General features: G+C 43.4%; 2 protein-coding genes and 1 long non-coding RNA gene across 5 annotated transcripts in view; all 3 read left to right on the top strand.

The window, feature by feature from the left end:
- schip1 (schwannomin interacting protein 1) overlaps window positions 1-14,411 on the top strand; it is a 37,606-nt gene extending 23,195 nt beyond the window's left edge. For 2 of the 3 annotated variants that reach the window (XM_049003598.1, XM_049003601.1), the window contains 6 exons: window positions 4,084-4,202; window positions 8,953-9,070; window positions 9,963-10,160; window positions 11,907-12,030; window positions 13,406-13,499; window positions 13,698-14,411. In XM_049003598.1, the coding sequence (XP_048859555.1) occupies window positions 4,084-4,202; window positions 8,953-9,070; window positions 9,963-10,160; window positions 11,907-12,030; window positions 13,406-13,499; window positions 13,698-13,749 (705 nt within the window). In that variant the 3' untranslated portion in view covers window positions 13,750-14,411. Of the gene's footprint in view, window positions 1-269; window positions 833-4,083; window positions 4,203-8,952; window positions 9,071-9,962; window positions 10,161-11,906; window positions 12,031-13,405; window positions 13,500-13,697 lie in introns of those variants that run through there. The other variant, XM_049003600.1, reaches the window with a different exon arrangement.
- Window positions 4,209-8,015, top strand: LOC125727044 (uncharacterized). Its single transcript, XR_007388524.1, has 2 exons — window positions 4,209-5,209; window positions 7,803-8,015. It is a non-coding gene; the product is annotated as an uncharacterized LOC125727044 (long non-coding RNA).
- A 1,048-nt stretch (window positions 14,412-15,459) lies between the features above and the next one.
- On the top strand, window positions 15,460-18,521 carry il12a (interleukin 12a). Its single transcript, XM_049003604.1, has 7 exons — window positions 15,460-15,856; window positions 16,130-16,263; window positions 16,397-16,471; window positions 16,865-16,906; window positions 17,006-17,122; window positions 17,420-17,464; window positions 17,969-18,521. The coding sequence occupies exons 1-7, from the start codon at window positions 15,835-15,837 to the stop codon at window positions 18,092-18,094; spliced, it is 561 nt and encodes a 186-aa protein (XP_048859561.1). The 5' UTR covers window positions 15,460-15,834; the 3' UTR covers window positions 18,095-18,521.
- The last annotated feature ends 977 nt before the right edge of the window (window positions 18,522-19,498 follow it).

Raw genomic sequence — 19,498 nt, 5'->3', positions numbered from 1 at the left:
CAGACATGTGCTCAGCACCTGGGCTCCTTTCATCTTTTATTTTCCTTCTCCATTTATTTCGTCCTCTGTTGGCAGGTCACATGGTTCAGGTCAGCACCCGTTCTATTTTTACCGTGGCAGATTCCTGCACGGCCCACCGGTGCCTTTATTAGGGAGGACAGGGGGAGGAGGCTTCTCTGCCCCGTGGGACAGAGCAAGGGGGGGGGGGGGGCGCAGGCAGATGGAGGGGCAATAGAAAGAGCAGGACACTCCTGTGCTCACAACCCCCCATCCTACCGACCGTCCGCCACCTCCTCACCTGACACGACCGCTTTGGTGTCGCCTTCCAGACGAGCTGGAGGGCAACAGCTGTTCTCATGTTATGGTGTGAGAAGGGGCAGAATATCGAAGGAACAGAGGCTCCTGTCTCTCTCACCCTCTAGCCCTGCCCTGCTCGACTCAGAGGAGGAAGTCAGGGACTGGAGGACTCTCTGTCCATTGAGGAATAAGCAGACAAGTCTCATTTGTTCAAAGGAAAAATAGCCGGCTATCAGCCCTGATGGATATTGCATGAGTTTTGCGGCACTGTTCAGTTTAGTTTTTATTCGGAGTTAGCTTCATTTGGCTGCATTTGGTTTAACATGATCTTGGACAGTTGGATCTGATGTGACTGCGCTGGCTTTGACCCACACGTTGTGCCCGTGTGTATGAGGCACGCATGTGTGACTGTGGGTGCGTGTGTGTGTGGGAGGACCCAGCCTGGAAGCCAACGTGTGACACCATGGATAACAGTGGAATGAATGATGTCATCAGCAGAATGTGCGCGGTCTGCCTCGTGGAGGATTACAAAGAGGTAAGAGAGCTGTGCGCAGGGTCGGGTCATGTGACATACACAGTCGGTTGCCTTCACAAACGTGCTTGGACTGTTTGCAATAAAGGCCCTTTGTAAATAGAAATCACTAAGGTGTCGTCAGGGTTCTGGTTGAATCTCGAACATGAACAGCTGTGGGGCATTGGTAGGGAATGTGTACTTCAGAACTGCCAGAGTTGCTGATCAATCCCACGCAGCAACCCTGCTTACAGCTGGTCCAGTGGATTGTGGGATACATGAGTGGCCATTCCGATGTTGATACAAGGTATGGAGTGCTTAAGATCTGGAATTTCCTGACAGAAAGTCTGTTAAAACTGAGCCTGCGTCGTCCAAATAATTAATGCAGAAAGTTTGACCCGTTTCTAGCTCCTCCAGGGAAGTGGAGGTCTGGAGGTAGCGTGTGTAGAACAACTCAATCTCAGAATAGCCAGTCTCAGAATCTACACCAGAGCACAAGAGAGTTATGTGTCAGTTTCAGGAAGTAACTGAGGTTGTGACAGAGAAATTAGAGGGCGAAACTGAACTCTTCAGTGCTTAAGCCACAGACACTCCTACTGTCAAATGTAAAGTGGTTTCGCTTATTTAGAAAGAGGCATGTTTTGGGTCAGCGTTCCTAAAAGTGTCATTCGAGGGTAAACTTTTTTTGTTTAATGATCAAATGAAAAAAACCCAAGCAAAGTTTTGTTCACATTACTTCATCCTGAAGACCCAAAAAAGCCTTGATTGTGATTCTCACAGTGTAACTCCTCTGCCTGCTGTGGCTATGTTGCTTCACAGCTATGAATGGCTACAGCACATGGGTGAGGGTCATAGGTCACACTCTATCAGCAGCATTGCAGGCCCCGTCCCCCCACCTGCCTTAGAATACCACTGGGTGCCCCTAAACCAGTGGAAGCATTAGCAGGTTTGAACATTTGGACATTTTTAGAAAGATCCAGGTTGTGTCCTGGCGGGACATATGCATGCCACACCTTCTCTCATTCTGACACAAATGAAATGCTGTTTAAACACCTTTTTAGACAGCGGGTTTTCTAAAATGGATTTTGAGGCTCCGCAATTTTGTAATGAAGTGAAATTCTGTAAAACTCCATGCTGTGCAAAAGCCTGTCATTTCTGTGGCATGGAAGGAGGAATCGCTTAAGAAAACAAACAGGAATGGATGTGTGAGTTTTCGGCAAAGAACTGCGACCGAACTTCAGATCTGCGGTGGTTTGTGGGACATGGTAACTTTGCTGAGGGTTAGATGAAGACAGCCTGGGTTATGCAATGGTGCCAGATTGACTGCTGTGACTCCAGTTGTTCCCCAGAAGACACAAGGAAAGCCCCACAATCACACCTATCTGAGCACCCTCTATGGGTACTACCCTGGCAAGTGGAGAAGGTGAAGCTGCACTGGTCCCGATCTCTCAGGGGGTCTCCTGAGGGGTTTCCCTGGGGCTCTCTGGACAGCCGACCGCTGTGTAGTGAAGCTCTTTTTGTTTTCCAGCTGAAGGTCATTGGTTTGAGGGTCTTGGCCTTTAGGTGCCTGGCCATTTGAGACGGGTCATGGGCTGCCAAGCTGGGTCTTCTTGGGCCGGTATCACAGGTTTCCTGCGGTAATGCTGTTGTGTGGGGAGACTTCCCTTCAGGCCTGTTCATTAAGATGCCCAGCACCTCCCTGGCCTATAACACTACTGCTAATTCAGGCAGCGTCTTCAAACGTCTAATTACGCAAATTGAATTGAATTACAGACTCCAGCTTCGAACCCCCATCTGCCTCCATATTAGGGAGGCATCATACGCCCACCCTGCCGCTACAAAGATGCACGTTACTGCTACAGTCAGCCCGTATCAGTCTGTGCCTATGGACAGGTCTGATGTCTTTACTCATTCATTTAATTTAATGGACAGTAACGTGATTCCCAGTCACCAAAGCATTTTCTGTAACTGGAGGAATGGTTAGATACTGCCTGGAGCTGCCGCCCCCACCGGCCCTGGCTTCCCTGTCCCTCTGCTCATTGGTGCAAGGCGGCCCCATTATCTCATTTGCTGGGGGCTCACAAATTGACGTACCCAGAGGGGGCTGTCGTGCTCAAGCCAGACCATTTTTCTCCCGGCTGTCCCTCTGCCTTCTAGGGGGTTGACAGGCTTTCCTAGTCTGCTCACCAGGGTTTAAATTGGCCCGTCGCTCACCTCTTCAGAAGCCGTCAGCTGCCTGTTCCCACGTCGCTCGATCGCTGCCGAGGCGTGTTTGCGTCACATTGTCAGGCTTCACCGTGTGCAGAGCATGTGAGCGTGCGACTCCGCCCGCCCCCCGCCCGGGCTGCTGGCTCTGTGCATATGGCTGTAGGAGTGTTCAGCATGCAGATGTTACGCGTTATGAATAGGCTCTGTGGGACACTTGTAGTACTAATCAAAAACTATGTGAATTTCATCTTAGACCGGAGGAAGTGAAGGAGACGTGTAATTAAAGTTGCACTGCAGAGTGCAGTAGGTCTACAGTGTATGAGAGTGCAGGCACTGGAAGTGCAGGGATTCAGGAGGTTACGTGCTTCTGTGTGTGTGAGTGAGAGAGAGATTCAGGGGCACCATAAAGGTGGGGGGGGGGGCAGGGAGTTTGGATTATTCCGTGGGCCCCTGCATGACAGGGAGCCTAACTGATTTTTGAAGTGGTCTGGGTTGGGGGCCCAATATCTGTAATGAGACCCGTGACAGTGACTGGTGAGTGTGGCTGTAATATATGCACAGTATGTGTGCATGTGAGTATGGGATGTGTGTGTATTGGAGGGAGATACCTCAGGAGTGTGGTAGAAGGAGTGTGCCTCTATTTCAAGGTGGTGTTAATCACTGTTTATCTCTGGGCTCAATTTCTTTGCAAAACAGTGCCACCCAGTGGCCATTTACTGTCACAACATACAGACTTCTTTGCTGATTCACTGAAGATTGAGTATCTTGCCAAGGTTATGGGTCTTTGTTCTTCTGTGAAATGGATTTTTTGCAACAAAAAAAAAAGCCAGATCTAAATGGGATCTGAAACCGAGCCAGGCATTACCTTTAATTTGAAGTATCAGACAGACCCGAACAGAAACGTATATGTCTCTCTGTGAACCATGGGCAGTGCATGGGCAAACCGGCACCTCCGGGCAAACCGGCCCCTCTGCCCCCAAGGGCAGGTGGAGTCGCCATACTTTCCATTTATCCTGTTTCTGTGCGTATGTGACTGTGCTGACACTGTCCCCCCTCCCTCATGTCAGGCCCAGAAGAATGAGAGGGAGTCCATCCGGCAGAAGCTGGCACTGGGCAGCTTCTTCGACGATGGGCCGGGGATCTACACCAGCTGTAGTAAAAGTGGGAAGCCAAGCCTGTCATCACGGTGAGTGTGTGTGTGTGTGTGTGTGTGAGTGTGTGTGTGTGTTTTCTGTGAGTTATGTTTATATTACATTCTGGTGACCAAATCTCCCCTCAGTGTGACAGAAAACCTGCAATTTTGACCTTGTGGGGACAGTTTTCCAGTCCTCACAAGGGGAAACTCAGTTTTATAAAAATCTCTGATGCAGTAAAAAAAAAAAAAAAAAAAAAAAAAAAAAAAAGGCAAGTCTTTGTTTAGTTACTTTACAAATGAAATTTACAAATGAGAGGAGGCCATTTGGCCCAGCAAGCTCGTTTGGGGAGAACTTAACTAATAGCTCAGAGTTCAAATCTAGCTCTGATTTAAAGAAACCCAGGGTTTTAGCTTGCAGTATGCTAACAGGAAGACTATTCCAAACTCTAACTACACACTGTGTAAAGAAGTTCTTTCTCAAATCCAGTTTAAAATGTTCTCCTGCCAATTTCCACCTATGGCCACGAGTTCTTGTTTTTGAACTAATATTGAAGTAACTATTTGGCTGAACAGCATCCGAACCTGTTAGAATCTTATATACCTGGATCATGTCCCCCCTTAGTCTCCTTTGCTCGAGGCTGAAAAGATTCAGCTCAGCTAACCTCTCCTCATAAGACATTCCTCTAAGACCAGGAATCATTCTCGTAGCCCTACGTTGACCCCTTGCCAAGGCAGCAGTGTCCTTCTTAAGGTATGGTGACCAAACCTGCACACAATATTCTAGGTGGGGTCTTACCAAGGAATTGTATAATCATAGCATCACCTCCCTTGACTTAAACTCCACACACATAGAGATCTAACCAAACATTCTATTGGCCTTCTTTATTACTTCCCCACACTGGCAAGAGTGGGACATGGAAGCATCAACATACACACCAAGGTCATTCTGATAATCAGCTACCTTTATTTCAGTGGAACGCATAAAATATCCGTACTTTATAATTCTGCTCCCTGCATGGATTACCTTACATTTATCTCTGTTAAATTTCATCTGCCAGGTATCAGCCCAGTCGTTAATTAAATCAAGAGCCCGTTGTAGCCTCAGTGCTGCCAGATCAGTATCTGCTACACCACCCACCTTGGTGTTGTCTGCAAATTTAACCAGTTTACTGTATGTATTGGTGTCAATATCATTAATGTAAATTAGGAACAATAGTGGTCCTAAATTTGAACCCTGCGGTACCCCACTATCAACACAGGCCCACTGTGACATTGTGCCTCGAAGAACTACTCGCCGCTTCCTGTCTGTTAACCAGTTTTCGAGCCAAGCTGCTACAGTTCCTAAAATGCCTGCAGCTTTGAGTTTAAGGAAGAGCCATTTGCGGGGGACAATATCAAAGGCCTTCTGGAAATCTAAGTAGATCACATCCTAGGCCTTTTTATGATATATTTCTCTTGTAGCTTCCTCAAAGAACTCAAGTAAATTAGTTAAACAGGATCTACCTCTCCTAAATTCATGTTGGCTATGCCTCAGAATGTTATTTGAATCCAGGTAATCTACCATTTTCAAATGGATTATAGCTTCCATTACTTTTCCAGTTATGCAAGTTAAACTGATTGGCCTATAGTTTGATGGATTACATCTTTCCTCGGTTTTGAATATTGCCATTATATTAGCATGCTTCCAATCAGAAGGTACCACACCAGCAGATAAGGATTTCTGAAAAGTTAAAGGTCGTCTAATAATATCCCTCATCTCTTTTAAAACTATGGGTAAGATGCCATCAGGGCCCTGCGATTTATTTATTTTGAGCTTAGCTAGGCTTTGTAGCAAATCAGGTTCAATTATGTGGGCAGTGGTGGCTTAATGGTTAGGGAAGCGCACTTGTAATTGAAAGACTGCAGGTTTGAATCCCTGACCAACAAGGCACCCCGGACGCTGAATTAGCCGCCCCCTGCTGTGTCACATATGGGTTAAATGCAGAGGACACATTTCATTGTTGTGCACTGTGTGCTGTGGTGTGTCGTCAATGACCACAAAATTCTAATTATACATATATTAGTCATAGACGATGCCAGATTGGTTATATAAGTCAGTATGTTGCTTATGTCCCCTAGAGTGAATACCTGTTCAAAATTCACTCGCTTAACTGTATCAATTTCATATTCAGCTGCAAGATCCTTACCATCATGCAGATTAGCGATTTCAGCTTTTAGAGTTCTTCTGGAGTTAAAATACTGGAAGAAACTTTAAATGTCATCCATAGCCTCCAATGCGATCTTCCTTTCGACATTACAGTTAAGGTCGTTATATTTGGGTTATGCCCTTGGACATGAATGGAGAGTCCCCATAAAGATATAAATACGGTAAGCGGCTTACAATAAAAGTATTGGAGAATTGTAGCAAAATTACCCAAGTCTGAAACTGTAGTTAGGCTCCAGCATTCCCAAAGAGCTACTCTGGCCAGACAGTATCAGGAACAAGTTATGTCCTATGTCTTCAGAAAATGGTGGGCCATGCAGTGATTGTTTACGGTCCTTTCCTGTAGGGGGCAACACTCATGTATGGATCATCTGAGATCTATGATATTAAGCTTGTTTCTTAATTTATGTTTCCGTCTTGCAGTAAATACATAGAGCCCTCGGTAGGCGGCACGCGGCACTCTAAGACGCTGCTGCAGCTCACAGCTTCCTCAGACTGTCTTGCACGCGAGACCAGATGTGAGAGCATCTGTCTGATTTTCCTGCCATATCCCTCGTTATATAAATAACATCGACCTTTCTCTCTCGGTTACTGGAAAGCCAGCATCCCTAGAGCTGTTCCCTGAAGCTTATAACTGCTCATATGCACATGGCTTGGTGTTGTTGTTTAAGGGAAAAACTAATGACACAAAACTCCAGAGGGAAGTTGGCACTTAAAGTACAGACACAAACTGAGTCTATACAAAGGCCACCAAGTTCAGCATGCACGCGTACCAACGAGGAAGAAACTGTCGAGGAGGATTAGTAACTTCAGAGAAACAGCAACAGTTCTTTTAAACCGATTTTAGGGAAGTGCTCACATGTCACAAGAGTAGCGTTACTCCCACTCTGCTAAGCAGTTATTGGAAGCACGCTCATCTAGCGGGGTTAGCTTTCCAGGACTGAAGTGCACTATGTACAGCCTGCCATTCTCCAGGGACCTGCAGGGGACATTCCGAGCCTCATAGTGCAGGTAAATCCCTTTTCAGGATTCAGGGGTTTCTTACTGAACGCGACATTTCGTATTGCATTTATAATTAATATTATTATCATTATTATTAATACAGCAGTCAGATCCTGCAGAAAAAACGGCTTGTTACTTAAAACTGTTTTTTTGTGTCTGCCTTTCATTGTTAAGGACGCATTGACTTTAGGAGCTGAATAAATATAGTAAATTCTGAATGTCAGAATGTTTTAAAATTCAGATTACAGATGGCTTGTATTACAGTATTTATTTAAAAAATACTATAACCTTGGCTTATCGTAACCTTTATCAGTTACATTTTGAATGAGCTAATCGATCCATCCATCCATCCATCCATCCATCCATTTTCTGAACCGTACTCAGGGGTCCTGGGGGTCTGCAGGCTGTAGGAACAAGGCAGGGAACAACCCAGGATGGGGTGCCAGCGCATCACAGGGCACAGACACAAGTGCCACCCATGGGCAGTTTAGTAACTCCAATTAACCACAGCAGATTTACTAAATGCCCAACTATTTTCAGGCTATACTGATCTCCTACAAATGGACTGTAAGGAGTACATGGAAATGGACAGAAATGGAAAGAAATTTACAATTTTCAAGCGCCTCATTCAACGTCAAGTGGAAAAAAAAAAAAGGAAATATAGAACATAGTAAGGAAAAACAAACTGACACTGTGGTAAGACATGTTGACCTCTGGAATGAGAGTTTGTGTCTCTGCCTGTGTGTGTGTGCGGTTAGCAGGTTCTCCCAAATTGCCAGTTGCCAGATTCTCTGTAAGTGTGAATGGTGCATGTGCCCCTGTGAATTAAACGTGTGACTGTAATATGCTGCAAGTGGTCTGGTGGGGAAAAAAGAAAAAACTCAGCCAAGGTGTAGGCACCCCACCCTGGGTGGTTCCCTGCCTTGTGCCCTGTGATGCTTTGGCACCCCACCCTGGGTTGTTCCCTGGCTGGTACCCGTAGCTTCTGGAATAGGCTCAAGACTCCCCTGCGACTTTGCATAGGACAAGCAGGTATAGGAAAGAGATGGGTACATGGTACATAGTGGAAAGATGAAACGCAAATAGAAAGGCAAAATGAAAAATAAATGAAAACTGGCATCAAAAATAAAGCGATCGTGAAGAGCCTTAAATGACGTAAAACAATGGAAGCCAATGTGGAGTTTGGCCCTCGGAGGGAAGTGGTGGGAGGTCCTGGTGTAGTGAAATGTAGGTAGGCTCTTGGCTGTGATTAATACACATGCTGCTGTGTTTAGGCATTATTGAAGAGAAGAGAGTTTATTTTTTTTCTGGGAAGATTTTTCTTCATGCCAGTCACACATCCAGTTAAAGTGTTAATAAAATTTAAATTCTCAGGTGATATGCATAAAATTGTCACTTAAATACAGAATAGTCTGATGAAACACATTTTTCTGCCATATTGATCTCACAACACATTCAAATTTATCAAGAGATATCCAAAATTAAAAACAGGTATCCAGTAAGGCTGAGCTTGGGCTGCCAACCAACCGTACCCTGAGCGATGTAATTCAAGCCCCTGTCCCATCTAGAAATGACACCCCCACCTCTCTGTCCCAGGCTCCAAAGTGGCATGAACCTGCAGATATGCTTCGTCAATGACAGCAGCAGCGACAAGGACAGCGACGGGGATGACAGCAAGACGGAGACCAGCCTGGACACCCCGCTCTCCCCTATGGTGGGTGGCTTCCCCGTGGCCCTGTCCATCATCTCTATGGACAGTATGATGCATGCATATGAGAGCCAGCATCTTCTCAGAGGCAGCATGGCTTTATTTCGAAAGGTCATTGGGAAATGCCTGCGAAATGCATTAATAACTGTTAACTGGGATTTCGAAAAGTTAAGTTGGTATAAAACTTAAAAAAAAAATTTCAGAGGGCTAACCGTCACTCTGACATAATGATACATCTTGAAATACTCTTAGGGGGAAATATACCAAGAATCGAATTAGATTTCACACAGCTTAAACAGCCAACCGTGGCTTTGGACTGTTTGCCCTATTTTGGGCAAACGTGCATAATGAAACCAGAACTGTATGTTTGTGCCGTTTCTGTTATTAGTGACACCTGTTATTAAAGCTTCTAAAACCATCATAATGATAATTGTAACAAATACTTAGTAATAATGTAATAGCATATTTAGGTGGCCCAGTAAATGTATTAAGGTGTCATTCCACACCGAGCACTAACTCGTCACTAACAAAATCCACCTAGGGCTTTTTTTAAAGGTCACTCTAAGTTTATAAGTGATAGTTGTGTCTGACCTGCAGTCAACAGAAAGTGAAAAGATGACCCCTATCTAAAAAATCACAGTCTTGTCTGAGCAGTGCCCATAAATCTATGACATATGTCTAATACAGTTACTGCAGTTTAACTTAAAGCAATAGAGGGACGGCTTTGAATGTGGGCTTGACTCTTTGGTTGTTTCATTGAGTGTAAGAAAAGTGAGTGGATGAAAATGTGTAAAAAAAAAAAAAAGGAATGTGTGTAAAGGATGAGTTCAGTCTAATGCGTGCGTCTGTGTGCTCCTCTGCCGATCCTCCCACCTCCCATCTGTGCCCCGCTACTCAGAGCAAGCAGAGCTCATCCTACTCAGACAGGGACACTGGAGAGGAGGACTCCGAGTCTCTGGAGGACATGGACTTCCTGAGCCGGCAGAAGAAACTGCAGGCTGAGGCCAAGCTGGCCCTAGCTATGGCCAAACCCATGGCCAAGATGCAGGTGGAAGTGGAGAAGCAGAACCGGAAGAAGTCACCCGTGGCTGACTTGGTTAGCTCAGCCGCTCAGCCTGCTTTCCTAGCTGTTCAGCCTTTTACCCAGAGCTCACTCTCTTTACACCTGGCTCAGGTTTACACTGAACCAGGGCTCAGACTTTTCATGGCCGTTGGTCATTACACACCATTTTGTAAAAGGCTATGCTCACCCTGAAAGCCAATTGCAAATGCGTTTCTTAGACTCCATTCTCCTTTTGCTTAGAGTGGGACAAGTGCTTTTAATCAAGAGACCGATTTTCCTTATCCCCCGAAACCGAGGGTGACGTGACCCGAGAGGTCTCTGTGTTCATATGTCAGAAACACTGCTCAGACACTTGAGGGGAAATAATTCACAGGACTTATTTTCTTAGAGTTCTGTTAGCCTTCCTGATAAAATATTCCAATGACCCAGAAAAGAAAAACACATCTTATGTCATAACGTAATGTTATGAGAAAATGTTTTTTTTTTTTAATGCATGTAGCAGTGACCAAAACCTGGCGCAGCATGCAGAAAACCCAAGAGTTCCACATGAAAGCCAAAATGAGGAAGGTCTTTCTCAGGAAGGCCGAATCAGAGCTGAGGGGCTCGAAGGAGACAGCAGGGAAAACACTGCATGTGAAATGAGAAGCGAGTTATAACCATAGACGAGTCACACCTCCATCACCCAGAACAGGAAGCAGCAAATGTCACTGCAGCGTCTCCGCAAAGTAAAAGTGGAGAGTAGCGATGGCAGTAAACATGCAAAGGGAGCCAAACACCTGTGCTGGTCACCTGACAAACGCCGCTTGTTTATTAAGGTGAAATCCAGTTTAAAGACTTTGAGAAATCCCATCCTGCCCCTCGAGGCCTGTCATTGTGGTTAAAGCCACATGCTCAGGAAACAAGATGTGGGCGTGGCCAGTGAGTGAGAGAAACTGAGACTGTGACAGAAGGAATGAAACCGAAAACAGAGAGAGTAATTGAGGTATGACAAACCACTTGTTGGTTTCGTAATAAAGTGTAATGGCCCAAATTATTAATGCTAAACTTCAGTACAAAAGAACTGGATGAATTATAGCAGATAAAGTAGATTTCTGCACGCAAGTAGAACTGGGTTTGATGAGTATTTCTGTCAGGGTATAGCTGTATAACACTGGCCCAGTCCAAGTCCTGTAACAGTGCAAAGCCAGTACCGATTGTCTAAGCTTGACTGGAGGCAGCCTCCCCACTGGCAGGCTGCCTGGGAGTACATCAGCTCACTGGCATATATAGGATTATCTTAAGCTCCACAGCTGGAGTCATCTGCCTGACGGTATTGCGTCAAAAGACCGTACACATGACTCAAGTCTGACCCCTGGTGACATAACGGATGCCGAGAGCCGCTTGAATTTGTTTGGACAGAATGAAGTCATTATAAAGACAAGTGTTCAGCCTCAGCATGCGCAAAGCATTTAACTGCACCTGCCTGAACGTCAAAAACAAAGTTAAAAAAATATACTGGGATATTTACAGAGCACATGTCACTGTATCTTTGCAGACACTTACCTTATTTGATTTCAGTTATCAAGCTGTAAAATGGGTGGGATGCAAATCCTGCTATGTAAAAGTGTCTGCTTGTAAAGAGTGTGCGTAAGGGGCCCTTTTCCACTGCACCAGGTACCATACTTTAGGTACAATACTTTCTCTTTTCCAATGACTTCCGGTTGAGTGCCAGTACATTTGATTGTGGGTTATGGCCAATGCCTAGATGTACGCCAATCTGCCCTTCCTGCTTTCCTCCAGCTCCCCCACATGCCCCACATCAGCGAATGTCTAATGAAACGGAGCCTAAAGCCCACGGACCTGAGGGACATGACCCTGGGGCAGCTTCAAGTCATCGTCAATGACCTGCACTCCCAGATAGAGAGTAAGTGCATAGTACGTACTGGTGGAAAGGGGAGCCACACACGCAGCACAAAGTTTTAGTGACATCCGTACTCTCTGCGCATGTGAGCAGTGATCGTGGATCAGATGCCCGTATCTGGCAGATTCAGAGCAGCGGGTCGGCCTCTTACACTATACATCGGAGAAATGGGAGTCATGTGACCATTTTGGCAGGCTGACGTTGGGGAAGAGCCTCACTGCATTTGCGGTGTGTGTATGTGAGTGTTCGAAATGGTGCAGGCGGGATTACAGCGGCCAGCTCGGACCTGAAACCCCAGCATTCCTACAAGAAACTGCCTGCTTGGCAGTTGCGTCATATAACCACAGGCTTTCCAGTGATTGGTGGCTAAATATTGCAGCCAGACAGTAACAGGGTTCAGCTTCCGTTATATACTCTCAGGTGTGACTTGAAGCCTCAACAAGCAGTGAGTAAGAAGAAGCTGAATATAAAAGCATTAGATATTTCCAAGGTAACACGGCATCGTGCAGCAGAAGTAAACAGTACACAAACAAATGTAAACGCAGGTGAGGTGAACGCTCGCTGAACACATATTGTAGACAGACGTGTCAAATGAATTTCTGAAACTGTACTTGAGAAAATTCAAAGCTGAACTGCACAAAGTACAGTACAAAGTATGTTTTGCATGGTCACAGCTCACAGGAGCCAAGGAATCGAAAGGACAGAGAAGTGTCACAATTTCTCATAAATCTAGACTCTGATAAACTGGTGCCTTCATCAGCATGATATGGCGGTAATATGCTAATATAACCATAAGAGGAAAAATAATCCATTCATCTTATAGAACTGCTTATATACTAAGGGTCGCACTGAGCCTGGAGCCCGGCCCAGTATAAATAGGGCCTAAAGCGGGGGACACCTTGGTTGGGATACCAGTGCGTGCAGGTCACATACTGACAGTTATGCTGTTGGCAAGACCCCTAAATCAGATGTTTTTGTACTATGCAAACTCAAGGATCTGACGTAGACTCAGTCCACCATGACCACTAAGGTGTGAGACCACCATGCCATCCTCTAATAACTATGATAATGATTCAATTCAGTTTATTTTTATATAGCACCATTCACAAGTCACCTTAGGGCACTTAGCAAGAGTGTCTGGCAATGTATTACTACACTGATAATATAAAATGGTGCATGAAACGGGGGGGTGGGGGGGGTGGAATGCCGCAGTGAGTTGGCGCCCCATCCTGGGTTGTTCCCTGTGTTGCTCCCGCAGTGTCCAGGATAGGCTCTAGAACCCCCGACCCCGCAAGCAGGTGCAGAATATGGGTGGGTGGGTGGATGGATGATGATGATTATAATGAAACATAAAAATACTGTTTTTGGACTTCTACAGGTCTGAATGAAGAGCTAGTCCAGCTGCTGCTGATTCGAGATGAGCTCCACATGGAGCAGGACGCCATGCTGGTGGACATTGAGGACTTGACTAGGTGAGGAGCATTTGCCAGCTGGTCCACTATCCAGTTTGTGTTTTTTTTTTTTTTTATCATCTTTTTTTTGAGGAAATATTAATTACAAGTTTCTGGTTACTTGTGTTTTTTAGCATCTTCTGAGCATTATTACTCTTATTTCTGTATACATTTAAAATGGTTCTTCATCCATCCATATTCTCCACCTGTCTGTCGTAGGCACGCCGAGAGTCAGCAGAAGCACATGGCTGAGAAGACCCCATCCAAATAAGATGCTTCCTGCCGAATCCCTGCCCCATTGCCAGCCCTCAGCACCCCAGGCGCCCAGCTCAGAACAAGGCCGCGTCTTCATTTGCTTTCGTGGTTGTAAACTTGCTGAAGAAGGAACACTTCTTGGGAGAAGAAAACAAACTAAGTGTTAGTCCTAAATACTGTCCGAAGCTTTCTGTGCAGTGGATTGGTCTTGCTTCTCTATCATTTCTTTTTAACCTTTTACCTTTGCCACTAAATTATACTTGTCAATATGTCAAAATGTGTATGTATATGTACATATACCTACACAAATTGGTGGACAACAATAATAGTAAGATAGGAAATGGGAGGAAAGTATAAAAATCTGACATCAGAAATTTATGTTGGACAGTATTTTCAAGTTGGCCTCTATTCTGCACAAATAGTAGTTTTCAACTGAGAAGTTAATTTGAAGGTGCTAATGGAGTCCAGATGGTACACACCTGCCTTGTAGTCAAGTTGTAGCTTTTGTTAATATGTTCACTCTAAATCGGTCTTCAACATTTTGTGAATGTTGATTTTTCTGACACAATTCATTTCAAATGTGTCAATATCATTTTCATCCAATTGTATTCAAAATCTTATTTGAAAAAAAAAAAATGTACAGATATGTAAAATAAAAAATAAAAACTTTGTTTCATATGCAAGGATTGGTGGTCCAGTTAAAATGTTGGCATTTTCATACAACATGCTTCATCTGTCTAGCCAAACATGGAGAATTGGGTGTGCCTGGCATTACGAGACATTTTAACTCGATGTGTTACAAATTAACTTGTACATCAGTGTACTGGTGAACTACACATCCAAACCACAAACTCCATACCTTTCTTCAGTTGGTGGTAAGATATCTCTGCCATCAGCTGTACTGGCATGATTCTGCTACGAGTCACAAAAGCGATCAGTCAGAAACCACAGGTCACACCTTCTTTGGCAGAGCTGTCTGTGTCCAAGTCCATCTTACAAATGGTGGTATGTTAATAAAATCATGTTAAATGGTGCCATGTTTTGTTCTACATCAATTACATGACACTTATCTAGATAAATCAATGTAACTACTAATCGCAACACAAATTAAAAGTTCGGAATTGAAATTTCACAATACCAGCATCATAAATCAGTGGTCTTTTGTCGGTTCAAGACTGTCATCGCATCAAAGACTTCACAAAAGCACAAGAGTGTTCGCAGATCATTTTTAAAAGCTTACTAAAAGCCTAACCTTTTTTTTTTAACAGGAGTCAAATTTTCTCCCTCATAAAATGTCAGATATACAAACACATTGATAAAAACATAAACATGAAAATGTATCTTTACACTTCATTAAACTTAAATAGAAGTAAAATTAATGGTTACGCAAGGACAGAATTGGGACACTACATTATATGTTTTATAACCATATTTTTGTGAAATGCGTCGCTATAATGATTTATCCACAGGTTTGCCCTTTATCCTTGAAAGAGTGCGGTTGGGGGGGGGGAGGCATCATACGTGGATTTAAGAAATATCCATTCCTTATCCTAGACATGTCAACGTTCAGGGAAATATGGGATTTAATAGTTTAATCCTCACTGTTGCTCAAGAGGTAACTGGTTATTCGAGTACAATGTGTTGAACAACGGGACATTATTCTTGCGATTAATCGCGTGTTTCAACGCAACCTGATTACATTGCTGAAGAGCCCCACGCACAAATAATGCAAACAAATGTATAGCAAATTAACTCGGTCAGCGAACGATTCTCACATTTTCAAACCCTAACGAGAAACGTCGTTTGTTGTTATTCTGTATTCTTTCCCCACATGATTTATTTCAAATAGTCTATCGAAATATACCCGTTATTTCCAGCTTAATTTTCTAATCGGTGATACAATACAAGGGACTTACATCAGTGGCACACACTTAGTTTGCTTTTTTTTCTTCTTCAAAAGATTCGAGCAAATCAAACATTACGTCTTTCCCCTTTGACATTAGCCAAGGAAATTCCCTGCTACGACTAAAGGCCTATAAGTAACGTGAGTCGCAGAAATGAGGTCCATGTCCTCTTGCAACTCGGATAAATAGATGAAAGCATGCTCTCATACGCGAACTTTCGTGAGTACTTCATAGGACCGGATGACATACTATGAAAAATACTGATAACTGATTTGCAGTGAATACGAAATTGCCGGCATGTCATTGCTTTCGACAATTTAAAACATTTTACTGATGAAGCTATCATATTTGTAATGACAAAGTAAAGAAATGACAAATGGTAATTTGTGAGTTATTAAATTGATAAATTTTGTCCGTGACAAAAACAAATGAGGTCAAATACAGTATAGCGTAAAATACTTACACGCTGTCCTGCGTTTGTCCTGTTTGCAGGCGTCACCTCGTGGCTGGTGCTGGTCGCCGTCTGTTCTCATCTCTGCAGATCCAGCTTCGGAAACCCGCTGCGACACAGCGAAAACTGTCTTACCTATTCAACGGCATTGCTGCGGAATGTAACTGCTGCGGTCGTAAGTACTTCTATATGTGCTACTAACAATTATAATTAAATATACTACTGCGTGATGTAGAGTTTCGAAGCTTCCACATAGACTATGTGCTCTGCATTTCTTAAAACGTGTTTTAAATGTTGACCTAACGCAGGAGGAGATCAGATTTTACTGCTCCAAACTGAGTGTGGAGATGAACAATCGGAACCTCTCCGTTTGCGAACCAAAAGTAGGTACCCAAGTGTAATGAAATGGGCAGCACTTTAGTTGGCGGATCACAAATATAAGCAATTCCGTTACTAGTGAAATATAAATCACGAACAGTTTCACTTGTGTTATGATATTCTTTCAGTAGTTCACAAATGTTAACAGAATTGACATAGTAACAAATATAGTAACCGCTTGAGATAAAACATGTCACGATTCATTAATGATGAATTAACATGAGATGTTTTTTGCTCAATTCATACAAAAGTAATTCCATAATGCTACATTTGTGCCCCGTCAAGTGTCACAATTAAATGTGACAATTCGCTTTCATTCTCTCTTACAAACGAATGCGAAATTCAATTACACATTAAAATGAACACATTGTAACCATTCGGTCTACACTTCCCTGCAGAATTCATCATGCGCAAACCGTCAAAAAAGCGAGTTTAACGAGGTACGTGTCTGCATGCATTACGCGTTTTTGTGGAATTGTGTGCAGTGGAGTCTGCGTCTGTTAAGCTTGGTGCTTCACCTCTTACGTTCGTGTTCTTAGGACGCCTGCTTCAGGGCAATAAGGGAGGATCTACAGTATTATAAAAACATGCTGCCGAAGATTCAGAATGCCCGCTTGAGAGCCACATTGATGGGAGCCATGGAAGATCTAGTTAAGGTTCGAATACGGGGCGCCACCTTAGCGTACGCAGTCAGCCGAAGGCTGGAAAACTGCGCAATTTAGGAAAAAGTCATACATGGTTTACATTGTGCATGGTTATTTTTAATATTTCTATGTTACATTTTACCATTCTTTCATGAATAAATTTCCAAGAGTTAGGATTTCCCTTTCTTGACTTAGCGGGAGTTTGCACGTGGCACACAGTGGTCTATTCCACGGGAGCCAGGAGAAAAAACCGGTATGTACTTACGGTGTATAAAGAAGGTCCGTTTACTTTAATGTCCTCTTTTGCAGAACTGTGCCTTTCCTCATGTCCCGGAGAATCCCGGTTCACCAAAGGTCAGTTGTGGGTGTCATACATATACCTTTTTCCCCATATACTTTCTGAATTTGCATTATCCTAATATAAAAGGCTATGTCCAAATTATCACTTTACTTGACGGGTCACAAATACTTAGTAATAACTCAGTTAACACTGAAGTAGAAACCATGAACAAATACAGTAGCTAAAAGATTCATTATAATCAAACTTACTGATCTCAAATTTGTTCATACATCACTTGTTATTCCTTACTTGTTCAACCCGTAGCACATAATGGTTTACAGAATTAAATATATATTAATTTACAATATTACATATAACAAATATAGTAACTGCTTGAGATAAAACATACATCATGATTCATTAATGACGAATTAGAGATCTATGTAATTAAGACTTAGTTTGTGGTTAATACATTAGTAATAGTATAAAACTATATGAATTGTGCCCTGTGAAGTATAGTATTACCCAAATTAAAAATACACTGATTTTCAATTAATAATGCCATTTTACATAATTAGGCTACCCAGGCCCCCACTTTTGAAGATCGTGTGCAGCTGTGTAAAGAGCTACGAGGCTTCCACATGCGCGCCATCACGATCAACCGCATCATCAGCTATGTTGCCGCTGGAGACCACCTAAAATGACCTGCATCACCACCCTTTTCAGCAGATGGCTTTTACACAATTTATGCCCATGTGTGCAACCTACACTAATTCCAGTAATTACACCTGAACAGATCTTCCTTCTACAGAATGTCATTTATAAAACCAGCAGACATGTTTCTCTAAAACCACTAATAAGCTATCAAAAATTGAACATTTGAAAAGTTGTCATGATAGTTTTTTTTTTTCTTTGAAAGAAAAGTTTTATTTATTTATTTATTGCACAAAATATGATCTTTAGGAAATTGCTAATATACAAGTGGTAGGGATATGATGACCATGTATTTATTTATTTATTATTCAGACAGTTCTATCACTATGACTTCCTAGGATGTGAAATTCTGCAAGTTAACCCCCCTTTCTAGAACATTCTCAGGGCAGCTATCTAATGTGACAAACATCCCACAAATGTGAGAGGGTGGCTTTTCTGGTCAAGCATCATGCAGCATCTGTTAAAGGTGTGTGAATTTGAGTATTAAACGTACAAGAAAATTAAACCAAGAAACTGTCCTGTGCTCATTAACAGAATTTAGAAAGGAGCCATTCCATCTTACATGTGCTTTAAGAGCAAAGAAAATGCAGGAGTTCATAAACCATAATGCAGTTAGTCAACAACACCCATCCAGTTTATAAGACTGTTTGTCCTATTCAGGCTCAGGGGGATGTGGAGCCTGTCCTGGAAGCTATAGGCACAAGGCAGGGAACAACCCAGTACGGGGTGCCAACACATCACAGGGCACAGACACAAGCGCCACTCACATGCAAACCTATGCAACACATGGAGCCACTGCACAGATCTGAACCCTGGTCCCAGAGTTGTGACTCCAAACAACTGATTTTTGATGATGTGGCCTCAGGTTTATATTTGAACAAACCTTCCATGATTAAGAGTTTATGGCACAAAAAGTGTGGGGAACAAAATGTAGTTTCTGAAAACCCAGGATGGGAAACATGTGCATGTACATTGAGCAAAATATATGAAAATACATACATTCAAATTAGGGATTAACAAGTCATCCCAGGCTATGCAAATATATATAAACCAAGAAGTCATGCTTAGACAGCAGCAGGTATAGAAACACCAATATGCCAACCTAGAGATAACACAGAGCTGCTAACAAAAGGGCTGAACCAGTTTTTTAATAACTAGGTAATCGGCCAAGAAAATGGACACAGGAGGACAGCAAGGCAGGCAGATGGGGGCAGAATGACCCCAAGTAGCAGCTAGATAGCATTTGCTAAACCAGGGGTGTCAAACTCCAGTCCTGGGGGGGGGGGGCAGAGCCCTGTGTAGCTTGGCTCTTTCCCTGTTCCACCATGAATGATTCAGCTTATGAGTTGTGTGGTAATTAACACAAGGAGTTGAATCAGGTGTGTTAAATGAGA

The sequence above is a fragment of the Brienomyrus brachyistius genome, unplaced genomic scaffold, assembly GCF_023856365.1.
Source record: "Brienomyrus brachyistius isolate T26 unplaced genomic scaffold, BBRACH_0.4 scaffold85, whole genome shotgun sequence".
Classification (NCBI taxonomy): domain Eukaryota; kingdom Metazoa; phylum Chordata; class Actinopteri; order Osteoglossiformes; family Mormyridae; genus Brienomyrus; species Brienomyrus brachyistius.
The sequence above is the reverse complement of the archived record's forward strand: the minus strand, read 5'-3'. Positions and strand labels throughout refer to the sequence as shown.

Bases quoted from the DNA above. Each gene is read 5' to 3' on its own strand.
- il12a (XM_049003604.1), top strand. From the start codon at position 15,835: ATGCTCTCATACGCGAACTTTC. The intron at 16,907-17,005 runs GTACGTGTCTGC...TCGTGTTCTTAG, and splicing joins AAAAAAGCGAGTTTAACGAG to GACGCCTGCTTCAGGGCAAT. The intron at 17,123-17,419 runs GTTCGAATACGG...CCTCTTTTGCAG, and splicing joins CCATGGAAGATCTAGTTAAG to AACTGTGCCTTTCCTCATGT.